This window comes from Vombatus ursinus, unplaced genomic scaffold, assembly GCF_900497805.2.
Source record: "Vombatus ursinus unplaced genomic scaffold, bare-nosed wombat genome assembly UNPS02014852.1, whole genome shotgun sequence".
Classification (NCBI taxonomy): Eukaryota; Metazoa; Chordata; class Mammalia; order Diprotodontia; family Vombatidae; genus Vombatus; species Vombatus ursinus.
The window spans coordinates 12,184,587-12,209,126 of record NW_020954630.1 but is presented as its reverse complement, the minus strand read 5'-3'; the positions used below and the strand labels follow the sequence as shown (position 1 = coordinate 12,209,126).

The 24,540-nt window shown below is 33.4% G+C and overlaps 1 protein-coding gene across 3 annotated transcripts in view; it reads right to left on the bottom strand.

Moving 5' to 3' along the window:
- ZMYND11 (zinc finger MYND-type containing 11) overlaps window positions 1-24,540 on the bottom strand; it is a 129,962-nt gene that overhangs the window by 70,945 nt on the left and 34,477 nt on the right. For 2 of the 3 annotated variants that reach the window (XR_003567208.1, XM_027840917.1), the window contains exon 2: window positions 5,361-5,494. Coding sequence is in view for 1 of the 3 variants with exons in the window: in XM_027840917.1 (XP_027696718.1) it covers window positions 5,361-5,476 (116 nt within the window). In the remaining 2 variants the exon portion in view is untranslated. Of the gene's footprint in view, window positions 1-5,360; window positions 5,495-24,540 lie in introns of those variants that run through there. The other variant, XM_027840918.1, reaches the window with a different exon arrangement.

Genomic DNA, 24,540 nt, shown 5'->3' with positions numbered 1-24,540 from the left:
AGTATATAAAAATATTGGAATATTATTGTTCAGTAAGCAATGATGAATGATGGAATAAAAGAAACCTGGGAAGATTTGCACACTACTGATGCAGAGTATAATGTAAGAGCAACCAGAAAAAGAATTTACACAGTAATATATATTAAAATAATGAAAGACTGCAGAAGACTGATGATGAAACATGATTACCTTCTTTTGGAAGAGAGATGATGTACTGATTAGAGGTGCAAAAACAGGCAGATATTTATAGACATAGCTAATGTGGTCATTTCTTTTGCACAACAATACTTATTGGTTACAAAAAAGGGATAATAAGAGGGAGAAGGAGTTGGTAGAGAGTGACAGTGATGCATAAAGAGAATAAAACAATAACAATGAAAGATTAAAATACATTTTAAAAAAGAGTAGCAGTAAGTTCAGAAAGGGATATAGATAAACAGGACAGCTGTATTACTATTGTGTTAAATTCAATACATACATTCACAATTTTATATGCAATCATTCGAATTTGTTGAACCTATTAAATAGGTGGGAAGATGGGCATATTTATACAAAAAGCTCATGATGTAAGACAACAATACAATAACTGTCAAAAGATGGTATAGGACAAAGTATCTAAAGATTAATAACAACAGAAAGTACTCTAGGAGTTCTGAGGAGGCAGAAATTACTTCAGGTTGTAATACTCATAAGAATGTTTCATGAAGGAGGTAACATTTGAAATGAACCCTAATGGATGGGCAGAATCTGGATAGCTGAAAAGGAAAGATGAGAGGAAAGGAGGGAATAGGGCATTATTCTAGGTAGGGAAAAAAAACAACAACATTAAAGATAAGGTATAAATATACCTGGGATATTAGTATAACAACAAATAGACCAGTCTTGTTAAAGTAGAGGGAGAGATATTTCTTACAAGGCCTATATATATATGTGTGTGTGTATGTATGTGTGTATATATATATATATACACACACACACACACATACACACACACATATATATACACACACACATATATATACGTATGTGTGTGTATATATATATATAAAATATATACACACATATACACACATATTATGTATATATAATATATATATGTATAGATAGATAGATAGATATTTTAATGGTGGGGCGGAGAGAAAAAGAGATGCTTGCTGTTTTTTTTAAAAAATAAGGTGGAGTATGTGAGTAGTGGAAGATAAAGTTGGAAAGGCAGGCTTATGTCAAATTGTGAAATGGACCTGGAATGTCAGAATATATTTTTAAATTAAATAATAAAAGCTTTTTAGCTTTAGTTTGTATTTGCTCTCCTTATTGAATAATTTCATCTGATAATTACTTAAGCTTAGTATTTTACATATTTAAAAGCTTTTTGAATTTTCTTTTTTTTTTTTTGCCGGGGGGGGGGGGGGGGGGGGGGGACGGGAAGGCAATCAGTGTTAAGTGACTTGCCCAGGGTCTGGTGCTCTATCCATTACACCATCTAGCTGCCCCTGATTTTTGAATTTTCAATAAGAACAGTACCACTCAGAACAGGGGGGAAAAATTTAAAAAAACAAAACATGAAGAACAATTACATCAAAATTATACTACATTCATTTTGACTTTGAGGAAAAATACCAATGTAGAACTAATTTAAGAAGATTTTATTTTTGGAAATGGGCTTAGGGTTTTGTTTGATTGGACTTTTGTAGATTCAGATAAAAAAATAACTAACAGGAAAAAACTTCCATTCATTTAATTAAGCAAAAGCTAAGTGGTACAATTAATTAATAAGAGTTATGCAGTAATAAAACCAAAGGCAACCTGTTTTATTGCACATGTTGAAAAAAACTTTTTTTACTTTGTTTTGGTTTATACATATCTGGAACATCAAGAAGAACTCCTAAACTCAGAAACTGCATTGCTCAACATGGCACAATAAATTAGAAATCACATTTCCTTAAATATCGATAAGTAGAATTAATCTTCGTCCTAACCTACTATTATAATTTGAATCAAACTACTCTGTCAATCCAATATTAATTGTCCATATTTGGTGAGTTGTTTTCAATGTTGCTTGTCACATATGTTATTCTAATCTACTTTCAGTTTTTCTGTACAAAAATAATAGCAAATCCAAGCCACCCCATGTGTAAGAAAAACAGTAACTCAAAAAATATGAAATTTAAAACTCTCTTATAATTATTGCTCACAATTATTAAAGCTGAAATACGTTTTGACCTTCAAAATCAGATATTCATAGGTCTTTTTTATTATAATAGTAATTTGTTTAGTTGTAGATAGAAAGTAGGCGATGAATAGAAATTGTTTCTATATCTCAGACTTAAAAATATGGATGTTTTCAACTGGCAAGTCAGAGATAATGATTTGTAATAGTATGTGGCTGACACCTCTCTTGATTTTGTGATAATGTGATAATTTTTCTTCACATGGCCATTCTAATTTAACAAATGGATAAGTAATTTCTAATAAAAAAAAAAGTAACTTAAGAATATCTAACATTTAAGTCAGGCCTTCCTTTTAGATTTTATATTATTAAAACACTTATAAACATTGTTTTGAAATCAGAAGGCCAGCATGAACTGTATTTAAAATCAAACTGCTAAAATTTCCAACACATATTTAATTTATCACTTATTTTGTTATCACGATAAATGTTTACCATATATCACAACCTAGTGAAATACTCTCTTCAATGGCACAAAAGAGATTAAACATTTTAAAGATAATATATTTTTTAAAACATACTTTTATTTATCTCATGAAACATTTCCCAATTACATTTAACACCTTTTTTTAGCATTCATTTTTTAAAATTTTGAATTCCAAAGTCCTTCACTCCCTCACCCCTTGAGAAGGCAAGCAATATGATATCAATTACATATGTGAATTCATGCAAAATATATTTCCATACATATTTAATTTCAATAAATATAGGAAACAGATTTCAGTTAACATTCCGTAATATAACTGTTCATATTCTCTTTCCTGGTCTTGATACGAAACCTGCCATTTTTTTAGAATAAAGATAATTAAAGAGTTTAGAATTAGCCTTTGTTTCTTGAGAAATCTAAATAGAACAAATTGGAAGTCTGCTTCTCTGAACTCTGGCAATATAGATATACTATAAATTTGTAAATCATTGATCATAGGTTTGTAAGATCATAAACCTTACAAGCTTCAGAGGCACTTGGTCCATTCTGTCATCTTAAAGATAAGAAAACATTCAAGGTGTTTGACAAACTGGCACTACTCTGGTCCAGCCTATCCCATATGTTTCTCCTCTAAGCAATCTCTACTCCAGACAAACTGAGTTACTTCCCATCCCTTATACATGTCCCACACTTTCTCACCTATACTGTTGCTCACAGATCCTTAAGCCTAATATAACACTGCCCCTTATATCCTCTCAATGCCTTTAAAGTTCAACTCAAATAATATTAAGTTAAAATTTATATAACACTTTAAGGTTAGCAAATTGTTTTACCTAGGTTAGATCTCAAATGACACTTCTGTTAGGAAAACTTGCTGAATATTGTCATTCAATAGTGACTTTTCCCCTTTTAGATCTTAAGGAGTACTTTATTTAAATTTTTGTATTATGATAATTTATGCACCTGTAATACCTTTCTGCTAGGCAGTGAGCTCAGTGAAGCCAAAGACTATGTCTTACCTAACTCGGTACTCCATCCAGTGCCTAGCACAATGCTCTCTGATCACAGCAGGCACTCAACAAATTTTTTTGGGTTGATCTGATTTGAAGACTATCCCTTGGTTTTTCCACAGCTTACAGGACCCACTGGCATTTTGATTATTATCTACTCACTTTACACACTGTCCAATGCCTTTACTATCTATTCTATTTCTGATAAAACCAATCAAGCATGGCACATTAGTTTGATAATCTAAAAGAGATGATCTCCAGACAGTCTACAGCTATGCCACAAAGTCTGGTATTGTGCTTCAGTGTGTCTACAGGGGCACTGCTGTTTGCTTTCACTACTTTGAGCTAGTTCATATTAAAAAGCCATAACTACCTACCTATATAAAAACTGAGCTGCAACACACATTTATTTCAAAGCCAACTTATCTCAGGTGCTTATTACTAGGTTCCTTTCTCATTCTTAAATTCTACAATTTTACGATAATGAAGTATAAACTGAGTTTCTCCTCCTCAGCTATTTTGTCTGCTGGTGTACATGCAGGAGATATATTTGGTGGAAGGGATCGCTGATGGCAACACAATGTGCCGGTATGACAGGTGGAGTTGATGGGAGAGCTTTTTGAGAAAAGACACATTTCTTGGAGAGATGAATGGATCCAGACCGTTGAGTATCCTCCTCACTAGACTATGAGCTCCTTGAGAGGAAGGATGGTTTTTCCCTTTCTTGGTATCCTAGGAACTTAGCACAATGTCTGGCACATAGTTTGTGTTTAATAAATGTTTGTTAACTAGAGATGTAAGGTTTTCACCTTGAGTGAGACTGGGACTTCTCTCTTAGTTTGAGGTGAGAACTCATCTTGCTCCCAACAAAGAGCTCTTTCACCCTTTTACATTTTCTGATATTTTCAAATGTATAGAACTTTCCTTGAAAAAAAAAAATGGATCTGGTCATTAGCAGCTTTCTCTAATCCTTGCCCCTCTGGTTCAGCTGGAGCTCAGAGACAATTCCAACCCCACTTTGCCCCTCGGCCATGCTCATTCTTCTCCAGAGGTCCCGGGACCAGGCGCCAATTATGGGGCAAGGAGGCAAAGCAGGCACTGTTGGAATGGACTGCTCTGGAAAGAGCCTTACCTAGCACCTACATGGAGGTCACATCTGCAGAGAAACCAACAACATCTGCAGTAGAAAGAGTCCAAGAAGACGGGGCTGGGGGAGTGACCAGCACAGAATTGTAGGGTCAGAGATTCAGAGCTAGATGGGGCCTCTGAGGCCATCCAGTCCAATGCCATTTTACAGAGGAGAAAACTGAGGAGAGAGGCGAGGGGACTTACTTCCACTGCGACCAGTATGTTCAATTCAATAAACATTTATTAAGCACCAAAAAAAAAAGAAAAGAAAAGAAAAAAATGGATCTGTCTATTGGTGATAATCTTCTCCATAAACAGAGATGGATGGAAAAAGGGTCAAGCCGGTGACTGTAAACTAAGAGGTAACCTCTTTGCTTAAGAGTGACCGGGGAAGAAGCCTTTGTTTTGGATCTATCATAATTATTTTCTATGTAATATCCTTATGTTATAAAAATGAAGTTTGTAAATACTGATTTATTTTAAAAATCTTTTTCTACCGAGTTCACAAAGAGATTGTTACAGTTTAAAAATCCATTTAAAATGTTTACTATGCAATGCTACTTACTTTGTAATGCGGTCAATGTTAGCAATTTGCTTCTGGTTTCGAATGATCTCAATAGCTGCCCAAAGATGCTGGATAGCTTTTGTATCCGCTTGTCGTCTCTTTGTTAAGCGTGCCATGACCTATTCACTTTTTTGCTGCAGTAAAACACAAAGAACGTACATATATTGAATTATGGAATTAAGTATATCAATATCTCTTATAATAAACAGAACTACTGGCAATTCTTGACTTAGGGAAAGATCAATACATTTTCTAAAGCATCTAGACTATGATTCTCAGTTAAATTTTGGGCCACCAAACAAATACTTTATAAAGAATACCACACTAGGCTGAATTCTCTCTTATACCTTATTTCTATCCTTGCCCTAGTAGGGCCACATGACTCATGTATATTATTGTCATATTTCCTTTTATTTCTCTGAAACCAGTTTAATGCTTCTGTTCCTAAACATACCTAACCTCCATGAACTTTGCTTATGTAAAATTAGCATTTGCCATGGAAAGGTCTTTAGAAGATCCAACAATTGCATATAGGAGCAAACATAGCTGAGTTTGGTTTACATCTTAATATGAAGCTTTTAGACCACAAGAAAAGACACTTTAACCCATATGTTCTATAGTATTATAGAAATAGGTATTCTTTCCCCCATCGTTTCTTCTTTTTACTCCAAACTCTGCTTCAGGGTCACCAAATTACAGCAAGAGAAGCAGTGTTCAAAAATTAAAAAAAAAAAAAACAAAAAAAACCAGGAACATTATTTATTTTAATGAGAGCCTACATTTATAACAACAAAATGGTAAAAAAATAACCATTTTATGTCAGTTTCTACTGTTTTTTGAAATTAACCAAAATTGCAAGTACTTTAAAATACATAAGAGCCCTATTTAAATAAATTATTTTTCCTAATTTCAAATTTATAATCTTGAATATGTTGTTTCATATAAACTTAAATATTAATCGTCAAGTATTTTGGCTGAATGTAACATGTATGCATGTGATAATAAACTCCAAATGAATAAACAACTTAAACATAAAGGCCATGTCATATATAGAAGAAAATGGAAGGACACATCTTTTAGATCTATGGTGAGAGGCAGAATTCAATATCTAAAAAAGTAGATTAAAAAAGACACACTCTTATTATAGTAAATGATAAAAGTTTTGTACAAACAAAATCAACATAACTCAAATGAAAAGAATGTCTAATAAAAGTGTTACATCCAAGATAAAAAAGAAATGAACATAAATATATATGAACACTGAAAAATGACAACAACAAAATATGACCAAGGGCCATTATTTAATACATAAATTGTCAATGGCTACGAACCATATTTAAAAGAAAAAAAAGTATGTGCAAAAAAATGCCCTAAATGACTAATCACAAGAAAAATGCAAAATAAAACAGTCCTGAGGTTTGAACTCATACCCAGTGAATCAACAAAGTTGACAAAAGATGTTTTGTTTAGTTGTTTTTATGTCTTGACTCTTCGTGACCCCATTTGGCAAAGATGCTAGAGTGGTTTGCTGTTTCCTTCTCTAGCTCCTTTTACAAACTGAGGTAAACAGAGTTAAGTGAATTTGAAAAGTCTAATAAACCTAGGAAACAATTTTGAATTATGCAAGAAAAGTTACCAAACTGTTATTCTTTGTCTCAATGATGCCTAAAAATTATTTTGGAGCAGTGCCATGACATGATCTGATACAAGCATTAGGATGATTAATCTAGGAGCCACTGTGAAAGATGGATTAAATAGTAGAGATTCTAGAGGACGGAAATCAGGTGACTGAAGATGACTCTTAAAAGAAAGTAACTGACTTGTTGGTAGGAAGGATAGTTGAAGTCTAGAACATGAACCCAGAGTCTAGTGATTCTTTCAAATACATCATGACTGAAAAAAGAATAAATGTATTATGATTATAGCAATAATAGGAAACTGACTGGATGAAGGGGGTGAAGGACTAGGAGGAGACAAAGATGACATTAAAATTTTAAGCATGAGTAACAGAGTAACTGTATAGAAATGGGAAACTCAAAGAGAAGCAGCATCACTGGAAACATTTTTAATGTCAGTCATAATGTATTCTATGCTACCTTGGCATGAAGGCAAACATTAACCCTTTCCTTACCAAAAGTTTTAAACATTTAACAGATTTATTTAACAGGTATTTTTCCCAATGGAACATTTGGGTTTTTACAAGAGCTTTCAATAGGAAAATTGAAATAATTTGAAATACATTTACTATGTAAAATCAAGGCTATTTGTTGAACCCTGCAAAATATTATAAATGGCAATCTGTAGTTACATGTCAAAATAAACAGGATCTTCAGAAATAACTGTACATGGTACAAAGGAAATGTGATAAAGCAATTGAAACCTGCTATTTAAAATCAACAAAATTGTTACTGATAGAGAGATTAGAAGATAATGCCTTTGAGTATGTACTAAGCAGAAATACTAAGGAAGATATTGAAGTAACCAATGAAGAGTAAGAACATAAGAGCAACTGATTTTATTTACAAATTTTCTAGAAGTTTCAGGCAAAAAGTTGTAAGCCATAGATAACTACTTGATCTTTCAGAGGCAAAGAACTTTTTAAAGTTTAATAAAAGTATTTGATAAAATCATGAAATTATTGGAGGAAAATGGAAATAGATAAGCCAGAGGATAGTATAATTAGATGAATATACAGTTTCCAGGACTAGGGAGATAACAGTCCTACTATACTCTACCATCACTGAACTACAATACTCAATTCTCAGCACCATGTTTTAGTAAAGACGTTGATAAGTTTTGTCCAAGGGAGGATGACCACAAAGGTAAAAGGAACTTGAGTTTATATTAAATGAGGAATTATGTTTATATTGAAGAAGAAAAGATTTAGAAGGTATGACAACTGTCATTGAGTATTCAAAGGGCCATCCTGGAATGAAGATTAGACTTGCACTACTTGGTCCCAGAAGGAGGAACTCATAACATTTCACAGAAGTTACAAAGGAGAAAATTTAGGGTTTAAGGAAAAACTTCCTTATAATTAAAAGTAATCCAAAAGTATAACAAGCTGCTTTGGAAATTAGGAGGTCACCAGGGATCTTCAGGCAATGATTGGATGATCACTTGCCTGGTATATTATATTAATAGGAGCTTCTTGTTTAGGGCACTGGTTAGACTTCATAATTTCTTGTCTCTTCTAACTCTGAGGTTGGGTAAATCATTTTGATGACATGAATATTTAAAAAAAATATAAAATATTAGATTAACATAATAAGAAATAGAAGGTTTAAGCAACTCAATCTCAGACAAAGAAATCAAAAAGCCATAAATGGGCTCCCGAAGCAAAAAAACAAACCCAGAACCAGATGGATTTACAAGCTAATTCTACTGAACATTTAAAGAACAATACATTTTAAAGTTACAAAAGCTGTTTGAAAGAACTGGGGGAAAAAAAGGATCCTACTAAATTCCTTTCCTGATAAAAATATGGTCTTGATATCTAAACCAGGAAGTCAAACCAGATAATGGTGTATGTGTAACAGAGAAAGACAGCTACACATAGACCAATATTCCTAATGAACACTGATGTAAAAGTTTTAAATAAAATTTTAGCAAGGAAAATACAATAATAACATATCAAAAGACATACATGCCCAGGTTGATTTCATACCAGGTATACAATTAAGAAACTATAAACAAGAAGCACAGAAAAAAAAAACTAAGAGTCATTACAGAAAGATCAGCCAAAAAAAAATAGTGTAGTCAGACTAATCCCATCTAATACACTCGAAGTTTGCTTGTGGAGGGGAGGGTCTTTATTGCTTCAAACTCCTTAGAGTCTTAAGAAACCCTAACTTTATCCAGAAAAAAAGGGGTCAAAGGAATGTTGCTCTTACTCTTTTCATCTACAAGTTGTAGTTGTTTTCAAAGACCCAAAGGGTACCCTTTTTCACACAAGAATTAGAGTATCATAAGTAGATAATCTACTAAAGTAAACCACTACTAGGCTTAGTATACCCCAAAGAAAAGAGGAAAAGGACTTTTATATACAAAAATACTTATGGTAGCTCTTTTTATAGTAGCCCAAAACTGAACTAAGAAGGGTATCTTCCTATTGGGTACTGACTAAACAAATTATGGCACATGAATGTAATGGAATATTATTGTAAAAATGAGAAGTGATGAAAGGGTAAATTTCAGAGGAAACGGGAAGACCTTTATAGAACTGATACTAAACAAACATTTTATATAACAAGAACATTACAGAGAAAAGCAACTCTGACAAATGCAACGATAAACCATGAGTCCAGAAGACTAAAGATGAGACATACTATTCTCCTCTTACCAGAGAGGTGATAGACTGAAAATGCAGAGATGTAGAGATTTTCAGGTATAGACAATGTGGGAATTTATTTGCTAGTCTATAAATGTTTACGATGAAGCTTTTCTTTTTCTTTAGTTTTGGTTGCTGTTGAATAGGAACAGGGTAAGAAATAGATCACAAATGCATGAAAAAATACATTAAAAAGTAACAGATTATAAGAAGGCTTTACCAGGTACCCTATTCTGACTATTGCTAGTCTTTACAAGCAACACCCCACCCCCTCCACCAAAAAAAAAATCACAACATTTCCTTTTCTCCAAAAAATGTTTATTTTTCATTTTTCCAGAAGCCATTAACAGAAGAGAAAATAAAATTTAAAAAAAAATATAAAAGCACTAGAAACCTGCATTTTAGAAACCATGCTTTATTATAATGTAACATATGAAATGTCTGACTTTAAAAGATTATAGCTTTCAAAGTCTTGGAAGAAAAAAGATTAATAATATACTAAAAAAGATTATCACACACTTCATTCTGTAACTTGGGAAAATAATTGAATGTTGATTTTAAAAAAAGAAATTGATGTTATTAATAAGCCTGTTGATTTTCCAGGAAACACTGCAAAATGAAACAACAACAACAAAAGAAATAGCAAGATGAAAACATAAGAGTACTGGAATCCAGTACAACCTGCCTTCTGGAAAGAAATTACAGCAAAACTAAAGACGGAAGGGGGTCCTTATGGTACTACATAATTCTAGTCTACTCCCATCCATGGCTTTTACTTCTTTTCTTGTGTATTTCTCTCCCTCTATTTCTCAAAAACAGAGAATATAGATTCCACACGAGAAATCTGTCTTTGACTTTGTTTCTATTTTTCTTTTCCCATCTTCCTGTTGTCTTGCATGTTCACACAAGCTAGTTGCGTTTCTTCTTCCTGAACACAGCATGACCCTACCCTTTTTGCCAACTTTTCCTTTTGAGTGCATTTGACACTCCCTCCCTCCGTGTTCCAAAAGAATTTGATTAATACTTGTAATCACAGCAACTCATGCTTTTTAAAATACATAATTCATAGTATAAACTAATTATAATGGCATTCCATTGAAGTGAGGAAAAAGAATTTTGGTCAAAATGGAGGATGTGAAAGACACATTAAGGATATCATCAATACCAATAACAAGTGCTTATTAAATAAGCCTTTGTTATGTGCCAGGCACCGTTCTGGGGACACAGAGAAATAAAAAAACATGTTCCTGCCTTAAAGGTGTTCACATTCTAACTGGGGAGACAATATGCAAATATATGAAAAATGTATTTAAAAAAAAACAAGATAAGGAAATGTTTATTGTAGAAGGTGAAATTTTAGCTGATTCCTGAAAGAAGCCGGGAGAATTCGGCATAGATGATAAGGAAGATGATACAAGTTAAGATTAACGTATTCTTGCATGGCTTTTTGTGGATATATCTGAAAAAGTCGCAGTATGCAAGTATAATGAAATATTACTGTTTTGTAAAAAACAATGCATTTGGTAAAAAAAAAAAAGGAGGGGAGAATAAAGCAAGACATCTGAAATGAAGCAATGTGAAATAAAGTACCAGGACAACAACACACAATGACCTCAACAAAAAATTAAAAGCACAATAACTGAGCCAAGAGATGGAGTGTTTTATCTGAGGAACAGCCCATAACTGGATTCAAGAGCAGATGTTGGAGAGTGAGAAGACTGGAAAAGTAGGAGGCGGCTAATTTACGAATGGAGGATGGACTGAAGTTGGAGAAAGACCTGATGTAGGCACACCCACCAGTAGGCTATTGCAATAATCCAGCGTGAGGTGGCAGAGAAGACAGCAGCAGTAATTTATATACTTTGCTGATTGTACATGTATAACCTACATCAGATTGCTTGCTGTCTTGGGAAAGGGGGAGGAGAAGGAGGGAGGGAGAAAAATAGGGAACTGAAAATCTTACAGAAATGAATGCTGCAAACTATATTTACATATAATTGTGAAAAAATACTATTATGTACAAAAAAAATCGAGGTATGTTGCAAAGATTAAATCAACAGACCATGACAACAGACTGGATACAGGTATTTTCCTTAATTATTACAATGTGAAATATATTTTACAGGAAGGTTTTAATTCTGGTTTTGATCTACATAATCAAATTTATAAAGAAGTGTCAATTATTTGAAAATGAGACTAAATTGTGAAATCATTTTTCTACCGAAAGGCATTTTCCAATAAAACACCATTCTCATCTCTCGTTCTAGAGTAGAGAAGACCATGGATCCTCAAAGACTACAACAATGGAGTGATACTTCTGGAAGATATTATGCAGCTAGTAAGGCTTTGAGTATTGGCCTAATTACACATTAGATGTCTGTAATATGAGCACCACCTTATTGAAACTTAGTTAGATCAGTTGGTCACAAGTGAATAAACTTTTTTATGATAACAACTCAAAAGTCACAGAAATATTAAAATCTGTGTTAACAGTGTGATCACACCAATGTACTGAAATAACAAAACATTTTAGATGACTACTTTTTTTTTTTACAGAGGACACTGTAAAACATGGGCACATTATTTTATTAAATTAAATTTTTATTATTTGAAATAAGCAAAGTACTAAATACCCCAATTCATTTTAGGTAATCACTTTTAATGCAGTATTTGCCTTTTTATTATGTTTTGCAGGAAAGAATAAAAGAACTGTAGAGTTGGAAGGGGACTTAAAGGTAATTTATTCCAATTCATAAAGTATTAATTATAAAAAAGGGCAGAGAATCTAGTCAAACCTCTCCACCCATCCAGCTCCCCTCCTACTCCTCATCATTTTACAATGTGGAAAATGAAGCCCTTTCAACATTCCCTGACATATGGTCTTGTCTCTACTTCTTTACTTGAAGATGTACAGAAGCAATCCATTTGGGGGCAGCTCTAATTTTAAGTGTATCTCCAGAATAACGTTATGTTTCACCAACAAGTATTTATCAAGCATTTTATGTGCCCATTAGTGCACTGGACTAGGTGCTGAGGGGCACACAATAAACAAACAAATAAATAAAAGAGTGAGAGTGCTACCTGCCTTCTTCAAGATTTATACCCTAGTTGAGAAGGCAAAACTTAACAAATGCAAGATCATCAAAAGACAATTAAATATATAGTCCTGCTTATACAAGATTTAAGATAAAGAAGTCACCCTGAAAAAGTCTTCAGAACTGATGGAGTCTGAATGCTGATTAAAGCATACCTTTTTCTTAAACTTTTTGTCAGTTTTCTTTCACAACACGATTAATACGGAAATGTTTTGCAAACTGCTCACCTTCTCAATGAGGAGGGAGGGAAAGAATGGAGGGAGAAGAGAATTTGGAACTCAAAATTTTAAAAAATGTTAATTGTTTTTATATGTAATTGGAGGAAAAAATTAAATATAAAAAAAGAAAAAATGTTCAAGAAAAAAGTAAGACAAGCTGGGTCTTGAAGAATAGGCTCAATTTGGATAGCATCAGATTCAGATATAGCATATAGTACAAGGAGGGGGCAGCTTAGGTGCTGGTTTAAACAAAGCAGCGGATGTACTTGAGTAGCAAAAGATGTACTTGAATAGCAAAAAAAAAAAATGATGCATTCTGTTAACTTGTGATATTATTAGGTACCCATTTGTAAAGTAAATAAAACTTTTGTAATTCAAAAAATTATCTAATATCCATTTCCTGTATTTGAATTTTATATATTGCGTTTATTAAAATTTTGATTGATGTTCTGTCAGTTGCCCACTACATTTAAGATCAGGTCTAGCTATGCTTTACTTCAATTTCTGTAAATCTCTTCACCAGCTATCATCCCAATGGAACCAGAAAACATGTTCTTAAGTACTTAACTCTTTTATCTCTTCACCTCCTGTTTTGGAGCCTCACTGTCCAGATTTGCTGGTTGCCTCAGCTACCCACTACATTTTGGCTGGTCTTCAACTACCCTCCACCTCGACCCAGAGCCATCTCCTTATCAGTGCCCATGGCATCTCCTATGTACTCTCTCCCATCCCCACTCCTCCCAGTTGTGGAACCATAATTAAACCAATTCTGTCATTGTTACTGGAAGGGGCATATGAATCCACATACGCTCTGGTGCTACATGCTATTCCAGTAATTTCCAAAACAAACTATCTCTCTCCCTTCCCATTAAGAATATATGTTCCTCATGGTATACACATCCAGAGAAAGAACTATCGAGTCTGAATGCAGATTAAAGCATACTATTTTAACTTATTTTGGTTATTTTTTGCTTTTTCTTTCTTGTGGTTTTTCCCTTCTGTTCTGATTCTTCTTTCACAACATGACTAAAGTGGAAATATATTCGATGATTTTACATATGTAACCTGTATCAGATTGCTTGCTGTCTTGGGGAGGGAGGTTAGGAGGAAAGGAGGGAGAAAAATTTGGAAATCAGAATCTTATAAAAGTGAATCTTGAAAACCATGTTTACACGTAATTGAGGAAAAAATAAAATATTATTGAGTGGGGGGACAAAGAATATATGTTCCTTAAGAAGGCAGGGACTACTTTTGCTTCTGTATCTGTGTCCCTGAGTTTTAGCATAGTGCTCAGTACATAGTAAAAACTTCATTTTTCCCCCATTCGCTCATTAAAATAGTATACCGTTGTATAAAGTATTTGCTCATTTGCTCATGTAGCAAGAAATGAATTAATAAGCAAATACTTTATATTTTAACTTTATTTAGTCAAAAACGAAATGAATATTTAATCTAAAGATGTGATATGACAGCCAAGAAAGCTAATATGATTCTGAGCTGCATTAAGAGAAAAACAGTTACCAGGACTATCAGAAAGTAATAACCATGATGTACCTTGTCATATTACATCTTGAGTACTTTTGTTAAGTTCTTAATCCACATTTTAGAAAAGACACTGTCCAGAAGACGGTAAAGGTGATAAAGGGCCTTGAGCTCATATCATATGAGATTTGGTTAAAGGAACAGAGAACATTTATTTAGCCTGGAGAAGAAGAGACTTAGAACGTGAAGTTTGCAAATATTTAAAGATCTATCATATGGAAAAGAAATTAGACCTACACTACTTGCCACCGGAGGGCAAAATGAGATGCAATGGGTAGAAATGACAAATAAGAAAATTTAAACTTCCTAACACTTACAACTACACAAAAGCTGTAAGGACTCTTGTAGGAGGGGTAGTAGGATTCCTCTTAGTTTCGAAGTCCAGGAAAGTATCAATAATGAGGTGGTATGCTGTTAAAAGGATTCTTCTTTAGAAATAAATTGAAACAAATGGCCTCTCAGATTCTATGATTCTGTGTTCTAAAGATTATCTACTAAGGCATAAAGAAGTTGCAAGATGGGCAAGCTAAGTGGCATAGTGGATAGAGTGGAGTCAAGAAGGCTCATCTTTTTGAGTTCAAATCTGGCCTCAGACACTTACTAAATGTATAACCTGGGCAAGTCACTTAATCCTGTTTACCTCAGTTTCCTCATCTGTAAAATGAGCTGGAGAAAGAAATGGCAAACCACTCCAATATCTTTGCCAAGAAAACCCCAAGTGGAGTCATGAAGAGTTGGATATGAATGAACAACAACAAAATTGCAAGATGCATTACTGGTAGAAGGATTTCCACAATAAAAGCATCACAGACCCACAAATTTAAGTAAATGTTGGTAAGATGCAACTTTGGTTTTTTTCCCCCTTAGGAAAGTGAGGCAGCCCTGAAAATACTTAGAATTATCCCAAATGCGGATTCTTTGTATTTTTCCAAAATGCTTTATTCTATTGCTTTAAGCCTGGAAACAGTCAAATACAAGATAAAGTTAGAATATTATTATTGTATCTTAAATTATATTTTTCTTTGAATAAGTACATTAAAAAGGCTTATTTTCCTCATGATTTTTATTACAGCGTAGGAAAATTTTTTTTTCCTTATGGGAATATATATAAGAAATTATAATATGAACTGTCAGAAAGTATTTTATTTTTAAAATGATTTACAGGCAACTTTTCAGTTTTACAAAAATATACAATGCAAGGTACAACTGTATTACCTTCCATACCAAAATGGGGACTAAAAATAAAATGGAGTCATCTGTATTTCCTCTTTAATCTTATTTTAGTTTTAAAAAGTAAGCATCCCAATCCTGAAACAGAGCTCTAGAAAGAAAATTTCAGAAGTACTTTCAAAATGTTTTCCATCCTCATATGTGGATGATGATGTAAAAGAATTGAGAAAGGTTTAATTTGAGAAGTGTAAAACATGTTAGATTTAAAACGATCATTCTACCCATGTACATTTATAACATTCAATTTCTCAAAACTGTTAACATCTTCTATAATACCTTAAAAAAATATGACATAACACATTCCCTTACTCAATAAACTCTAGAGGCTCTCTATGGGCTCTAGATTAAAATATAAATTCTGTTTAACTTTTAAAATTCTTTACAGCCTTGCCTTGCTTTCACCTCTATTTCTCTCCTGTAGCACTCTGCAGCCTACCCAAAGTGACTTTTCTATTTTTCACACAAGACTCTCCCAGTCGTCTCTCAGTCTTTGTACCAGCCGTTTTCCATAGCTGGAAAGCGTGCTCACTTTTGCTTGATTGATTGAATTCTTTTTATTACTTTAAGTCTCAGTTTAAAACCATCTAACTGAACCCTTTCCTAATCTCCCTCTCAAACTACCTTATTTTTAACTAATTAGTATTTGTTTTCTTCATATTTATTCTGTTGTCTCCCCCTTCAGAATGTAAGATCCTTGCAAATAATGATTGTTTCACCCTTTATATTTGTATCCCCAGATACTAACACAGTGCCTGACACATTGCAAGTACTTAATTAATGCTTATAGAATGTCTTCTTGCCTTCAATTTCTCCCCTCTCTAACCCCATCCCTCCACACAGCTAACAAATATCCTTAGTACAGAGGAAGAAGTCTGACCATATCATTCCTCTGCTAAGTAAGGTCCAGCAACTCCCTATTAACTTTATGATCAAATATAAACTCCTCTGGCACTTAAAGCCCCTCACAACCCGCCTCAGTCTACTTTTCCAGGGTTAATACATATTACTTCCCGTCACACATACACAACCTATAGTTCAACCAAACTGGTCAAAATGCTTTTCCTCATGTAGCATATCCCTTCTGCTTTCTCTCTGCCTTTGCAAAGCAGCAAAGGCTGGTTCCCTATGACTGGACATTTGCTTCTCATATCCACCATTTATACCCACCAACTTCCTTCAAAACTCAACTCAAGCACTACCTTCAACATTATCTATCCCCCACATGGTGCTAGTGCTCCCCTCCCAAATTAGTTTGTATCTACTTTCCATGTATTTATCTGTGTACACGTAGTCTCCAAAAACAGAATCTAAGCTCCTTGAGGATAGGCAATGTTTCCTTTGTATCTCTGTATCCTCAGTTTCAAATACAATGCTTAGCACACAGCATAGTAAATATTTGTCAACTGATAAATCTGATTATATTAACTATTACCAATTTTTCCCTTTAGAGTTTGCTTTTCTCAAATCCATCTAAAATACTTAGCTGAGAGGCAGCACAGAGAGACAGATAAAAAAGATGGCCTTAGAGTAAGGGTAAGCAGGTTAAGTCTGATCTCTGTTGCCTGGATTAAACACTTAACCTCTCAGTGCCTCAAGCTCAGGACCTAATCACACAAAAGAGACTGGTAAGAAAGCGTTAAAAAACCTTAAAGATACCTTAAGTGAATTAGAAAGAGAGCAGATTACTACTGGTGACCTTTACAAGTGAGTTCACGCCAAAATCAGACTAGATGAAGAACCCAGCTCCTAACCAGACAAATAGAGCAGGAGTATCAAACTTAAATAAAAACAAGTGCCATTCAACAGTACCTAAAGATCAAAAGGATCCCTGTGGCCAGCAGACTGAGTCAGAAAACTACATCTTAATACTCTCTCTGTTCTATTGTATTTTTTATTTAAATATTTCCCAATTACATCTTAATTAGGCTCAGGAAAACTGTGTTTTGACATCTCTGGTACTCAAGCCTTGCAAGGGGTTGGAAGAGAGGCTTGGAGAAACTGCATAGTACTGAAAAGAAGGGTCAGGACTCCAGAAGTGAGCTGTATCGCTGAATCCTCCACTCCTACTGTGGTAAGTAATCCTTTATCTCATTTTTTTTTTTCTGAGATTCCTTTTTGAAGCCCAGAAGCTTTTTTGCCTTCTTTCAAGTTTTTACTTTTTTTTAAATAAACAACGTGAACCTTGAGCATTGCTTAGTTTGGACAGGAAAGATAACAGGGTGACAGGTCAGCAAGTAAAGTACATACACAAAATATATACACATTTTGAGTTTGGAGTATGGGGGCACTTTCAATTGGGGGGACCCAGAAAGATTTCTTGAAGGAAACAGTACTTGAAATTAACCATTTCAGTCTTGTCCAACTCTTCATGACCCCATGTCGGGTTCTTTTGGCAAAGGTACTGGAGTATTTTGCCATTTCCTTCTCATCTTACAGATGAGGAACTGAGGCAAACGGTTGGATAAGTAGCTTGCCCAGGGTCACATAGCTACTAAGTGTTGAACTCAGGAAGAGGAGTCTTCTTGACTTCAAGCTCTGCACTCTATCCAGTTCGCCACCTAACTATCCTACCACCACCTCTTCACCTTCACACAAATGACCAAAGTTTACAATATATTGTTGAGTTTGTGCTTGACATTTAGAAAAAAATAAATCTGAGCAGGTAAAGCAAAACTTTACCTTAAAGGCTCTCCTTCAACAAGTTACTTCCCATGAATAACAAAATTATACAAGAATCTTCTCTGACAACTCACTGATTCACTAACATCAAATGAGAGAGAAAACAGGGAGATGTCAGTTTGCCAAAATTACTCATTAGAGAAGTTCTAGCAATTACTGGTGAGGTTAAGATCTTTCTATCTGAGCCAATAAGTACTTAGTGATTTAATCAATCAGTCAATCAATATTTATTAAGGTCTACTATATGCCAGGCACTGTGCTAAGCACTGAAGATACAAGAGGCAAAAGTCCCTGCCCTCAAAGAACTTACAATCTAACCATGGGACAATATGCAAACAAATACTATAAACAGGGTAAATAGGAAATAATTATGAGGGAAAGGTTAAGAAGGGTTGGGGAAGGCTTCTCAAAGAAGGTGGGATTCATGGTAAGGGAAAAGGCTTATACAGAAGGAGGTACCACTTGCAAGACAAAAGAGGGAGGAGTTAAAATTGACCAACAAAGTGACACTATCTGACAGGGTATGCAACAGTCCACACCAATAGCTCTCAATCTCTTTACCAAGAAGAAGAAAATATTCCCATTATCTGTCATCTAAGACCAAGACTGGTCATTGCATTTGATCTGAATTCAGGTAAATTTTAGTCTTGTTCTAATTTACAGTATTGCATTTATTTTCTATTTACACACACATTCATACATCAATATATCTATTTGTATCTGTTTGCTTTGTACAAGTTTATACAAGTCTTCCCATGTTTCTCTGAGTTATCAACATCTCTCATTTCAACACAATAGTATAAAATTACATTCATATACTACAGTTTGTCTAGACTAGTATGTCTAGTGCCCAATCAACAAGCTTACTTTGTTTCCAGTTTTTTGGTATTAGGTAGAGTAGCACTATGAATATTTTGGTATACATGGGTCCATTTTGCCATTAACCTCCCTGGGGAATGTATCAGATAGCAGGATTGCTGGGGGAAAGGGTTTCAGTAGTTAGTAACTTTTCGTTCCTAATTCCAAATTGTCTTCTAAAACAGTTGGATCAATTTACAGCTTCAACATGCCTGACTATATGCACCCCATCCAATACATCTTTTATCATCTTTGCTAGCATTATAAGTATAATACAATTCTTCCAGTTTGTTTTAATTTGGATTTCGTTTAATATTAATTTGGCACATGTTATATGGTTGTTGATTATCTTCATCAATCTACTGGGGAATCATTCTGATTCATACACTTATGTCAATTCCTTGAATATTTTGGATTTTATATTTTAATTAGAGACACATGATGTAAAGACAGCATCTTGGGAGTTTAGTTAAGGATCCTTTTACTTTATTTTTACAGTTTATGTAGCATAAAGGATATTTGTCCTTAGGTGTTAGATTGTCTACATGTTAAAATCTATTGGGATGAAGATTTTTTTTCCTTTGGAAGCTCCTTTGTGTTGTTCAATTTCCCTTTCTGAGCCTAGGTTATTTAGAGTTATCTATTTTATGTTTTATTTTTATTTTCCTATTACCTATTTATGAGATTTGCTATTCCTAGTTTTAAAAAATCTATTCTGTTGTTTTTTTTTAAAAATTCAACTGTCAAATGTTTGACTATAGTTTTATTTATCAACTCAACAGTACTTTTGTTTTTCCATTTTGAAAAGATTTCTACATTGGTATTTGCTTAAAGATTAATAATGCTGATTTTCTGGGGTTAAGTTGCAAGTAGAATTTACTAGAATTTTCCCTCTCCTGTTATTGTGTTCAGTTACATAAAATTTCTCTTCAGGATTGCTGTAGCTGCATTTTTGTCTTAATGTTGTCTTACCTATCTTTAAAGTAAAAGCTAACTAGTATGTTGTTTTAAATCACAAAACAATGCATTTAACATATATTTCCATGTAGTTATTTTTTTTGTATAAGCACATTAATTTGAAATAGGAAATAACCTTAAAAAATTCATTGGTCAAAGTTTCTGATAAAAACTACTTCAATCCACTGTGCATTAGTAATACCAAATAATAAATCATCATTGCTTAAAGTTTTCAAACTATTTTTATAAACTTTGCTCATTTCAACAGTGTGGAAGTCACAATGACAACAGTTTTAATAACTTTATTTGCTTAAGCTCGTATTTCGTTACATAAATGTTCCAAGTTTTTTTCCAAAGGAAAACTATTTTACTTATAAAAGGCTTTGAATTCATCAATTCTAAATAAATGTAAAAAAAAGAACATTATTCATATCTACATCTAATCTATTATAAAATATTTCCTGTTTAGATCAATGAAAGTTAAAAAAACAGATCCCTTTGTAAATGGATAATTATGCAAATAATACCGTAAGAGAAGAATCTGAATGAATTTTAGGTATTTAATCTTGGGAGCCACAGCTACTTCCAGACAACATGAATAATACATTAAAGTGCACTGCCATCAGAATCATTTTCCTAAGTAAGCCATTGAAACTTCCATGTATCTATTTAAAAATATTGTATTCAAAGTGATAAATAAAAAATCTAAAATCTAAAATGATACATAGCAGACATAAGTGAAAGAGAAAGTGTAAATTTACGTATTTTATCTATCTGTTAAAGTCAAGTAAGAGTAGGCTTGATCCTAAATCTACATCTCAGGAGATCTTTAAAAAAAGGATAGCTATCCATCTGTGGAGCACATTCAAGTAAAAACCTGCCCAAACACACAGTGAGGTCTAATGAGAGGAACTATCCTGGTGGAAATCCACTGGGATCTGCTGAGGGCAACAATGAAACAATATGGGTAGAAAATAATTTGCATGTGATTTACATGTATCTGAATATATTTTATAAGTCTTTAAAATGCAAAGTCTTTTATCAGGTAATTTCCAAATTAAAATGCTAACAGTCATCCCTAAATAGTCATTGTTTTTTTTTCTTCCATACTATTTGTCATTCATATACTTTCAGTAACTATAAACTAAATATATTACAGAGATAAGAGGAATATGAAAGGATGGATTACAAGGACCAATAAGGACCTTAGTTTTGGCCATTAATGAACTCTAGTATGGAGAACAGTTTAAGAATGAATGAAAAGAAAGCCTAAAAGGAAAATTAAATCAGAAATATAATTTATTTTACACACAATGATTATCATAGGCTTCTAGTCCTACTTGTTGACTGAACAATTTTAAATATAAAGCTCACAAATATAACAAATATATAAAAATATAACAAATATAAACCTCACAAATAAGGAGATTCTTATATGCTAAAGTATCTTTCAATATTACACATTGGCTGCATGTTGTTTATTTAAAGCCACCATGCTAAGTATTTTCTAAGCCTGATAACAATCAATCCAAAGGATTAACAATCATTTATCAAACCTTAAGTAAGAGCCAGGCACTACCTGAAAGCTAGAGATATTAAAGAGAGACAAACTCAGTCCCTACCCTCAGGGAACTTATATTCTAATGGGCAAGACACTTCCATTAGAACAGTGGAAATAAAAAGTACTTGCAAGATACATACAAAGTAGATATAAGATAACCTTAGAGGAGAATACTAGCATATTGAATCGAAATTTCTCAATTTGCTGTGCATTTAGTAAGGTTATGACATCTTTTAATCTGTTTTAACAATAAAACCTTGCTAGATAATTTTATGAAGTAGTCAATAACACCTTCCCAGAACCACAAAGTTATTTAACTTATAATGAAACAAAAGGGACAGAATCTTTGTAGTAAAACACAGAAATAGCCTAAGTATCAAACCTTTGGAGAACCAAAGAATTTGCAATTTGGAAGGGACCTCCTTAGGCAACTAGCCCAACCCACACCTGAAAGTAATTCCCAATAAAACATACCTAACAAATAGTCATCTAGTTTCATCTTGAAGACTAGCCTCTTTATCAATGTCCTTAAATTGTGGTACCCAGAGTTGAACACAATACTACAGATGAGGTCTAATAAGGGCAAAGTACAGTGGAACTATTTATTACCTCTTTTTTCCTGGAAACCATGTCTCTTAATATAGCCCAAGATCACATTAGGTTTTGTGGCTACCACATCACATTGATGACTCATACTGTACTATCTTGCTGTCTAGCCATGCCTTCCTTTCTTCTCCTGTCTGTAAAGCTGATTTTTTCTAAAACTCAAGTTTAATACTTTATAGCTTTGCCTACTGAATTTCCTTTTATTAGGTTCAGCCCAATTGTCTAATCTGCCAAACTCTTTTTTGATTTTGTCATTCAGTGTGTCTTCTGCAAATCTAACATGCTATCTATGACTTTAACTAAGTGGCTGATAGAAAAATGTCAAATAGCACAAAGTCAAGCACAAATACTTGGGATATTTCATTGGAGATCAACTATGAGTCAGTGTAATGCAGGAGAGAGAATACCCATCTTAAGAGTCAAGAAGACTTGAATCTGAAAACTGTCTTAGACACATGCTAGCTGTGTGACCTTGGGCAAGTTACCTGATCTCTCTGTTTTCCTGATTTGTAAAATAAGGGCTTGGACTCAATGAATTCAAAGGTCTCTTCCACTTCTCTTATGCTACTATCCTATGTTGACATTGAACCATTAACCAAACTCTTATAAGTTCAAATATCTGATCACTGATGAATCTGATTGTATTATTATCTAGTTTACATAGGTCCATCTTCTCCACAAGAACAGTATGACATACTTTGTCAAAAGCAGTAAAATCTAGTTAAATGAAATTTATAGCACTACTTCCATCTGCCAATTTGTAAGGGTCAAAAAAGGAAATAGTCTGGCATAATTCTTGATGAAGCCATGTTGAATTTTTGCAATCACTGCTTCTCTTTCTAAATATTCACCCCCTCGCTCTTTAATGATTAGAATTTTCCCTAAAATTGAGGTTAAATTCATTGGCTTATGATTTGTAGATTCTGTTTTCTTCTTTTCCTTTTTGTTGGAAAATGGGCAATATTTTTTCTACTCTTCAAAAATATTTTATACTATTACTATAACTCAAATGCAGGAGCTACTAGGCATGATAGAAAGAAATCCATAAAGATTCTAAAATTAATCTATAATGATATTTCTTTTATTACTCAATATGCTGAAAACAGAACTCACATAATTTTGTCCCTTTAACCCAACCTTTCTGTTGAGGAAACTGCCACACAGTTTCACTACTCCTACCTAGGTCACCACCCTAATCTAGATCCACATTAGCTTTTATCTAGATTAATCTCTACAACACCTTCCTAATTGATCTCAGATTCTAGGTTCCTTTCTCCTCCAACTCATGCTCAATACAAATGGAAATAACATATCCTTTAGCTTTAGCACAGGTCTAAGCAGGTCATCCTCCAGCTTAATAATGGTCAGTGTTTCCCAATGAGTTTGAATTTTAACCCAGTAGCAATGGGATACCACCTTCTTGCTTTATAACCAGAGATCTCTAAATCTCCTAAAGAGATGACTACAGGGTATACTTGACACTACTCCTGTGGTTCCCAATGTTTTTTGATCCAAAAACCTGTTTGGATAGCAACAAAGAAGTGCTGTAAACACTCAAGGTAATTTAAAATACTGCTCATATTATTCTTTTAGATTTAGTCATTAAGTGCTTACAACAACTACAGTGGTAAATTTGCCCAAAAAACTCCAAATTAAACTTTACATCATATAATAATTAAATATAAAATTTTATTCTATCCACAACTATTAAAACCATAAATATGAAATTACGAAACTAATTATAAAATAATTACAGAAATTTTATGTGGGATATTCTGTAATAATTAGAAGTAACCCGGTTAGATCTCATATGCTTACTATTATCTTTATACAATATTAAATTACTTTAGTTTGCAAATTTTGTTGAATATAAAAATATCATTTTAATAAAATAAGATAAAATTAGGAAGATGCTTAAATGAATATAGCAATCATATATATATTAAATTTCAATTCTGGACATTTTTATTTGGGAAAAAAACTGCAATTTTAAGCTCAATACCAGATATAGTCTTAAACCTAGTTCTGCAATGAGTTTATTTCTGTATTTTGATTTAAAGTAAGAATAAAGTAAAAATGCTTGTTCATACAAATATGTGATAGA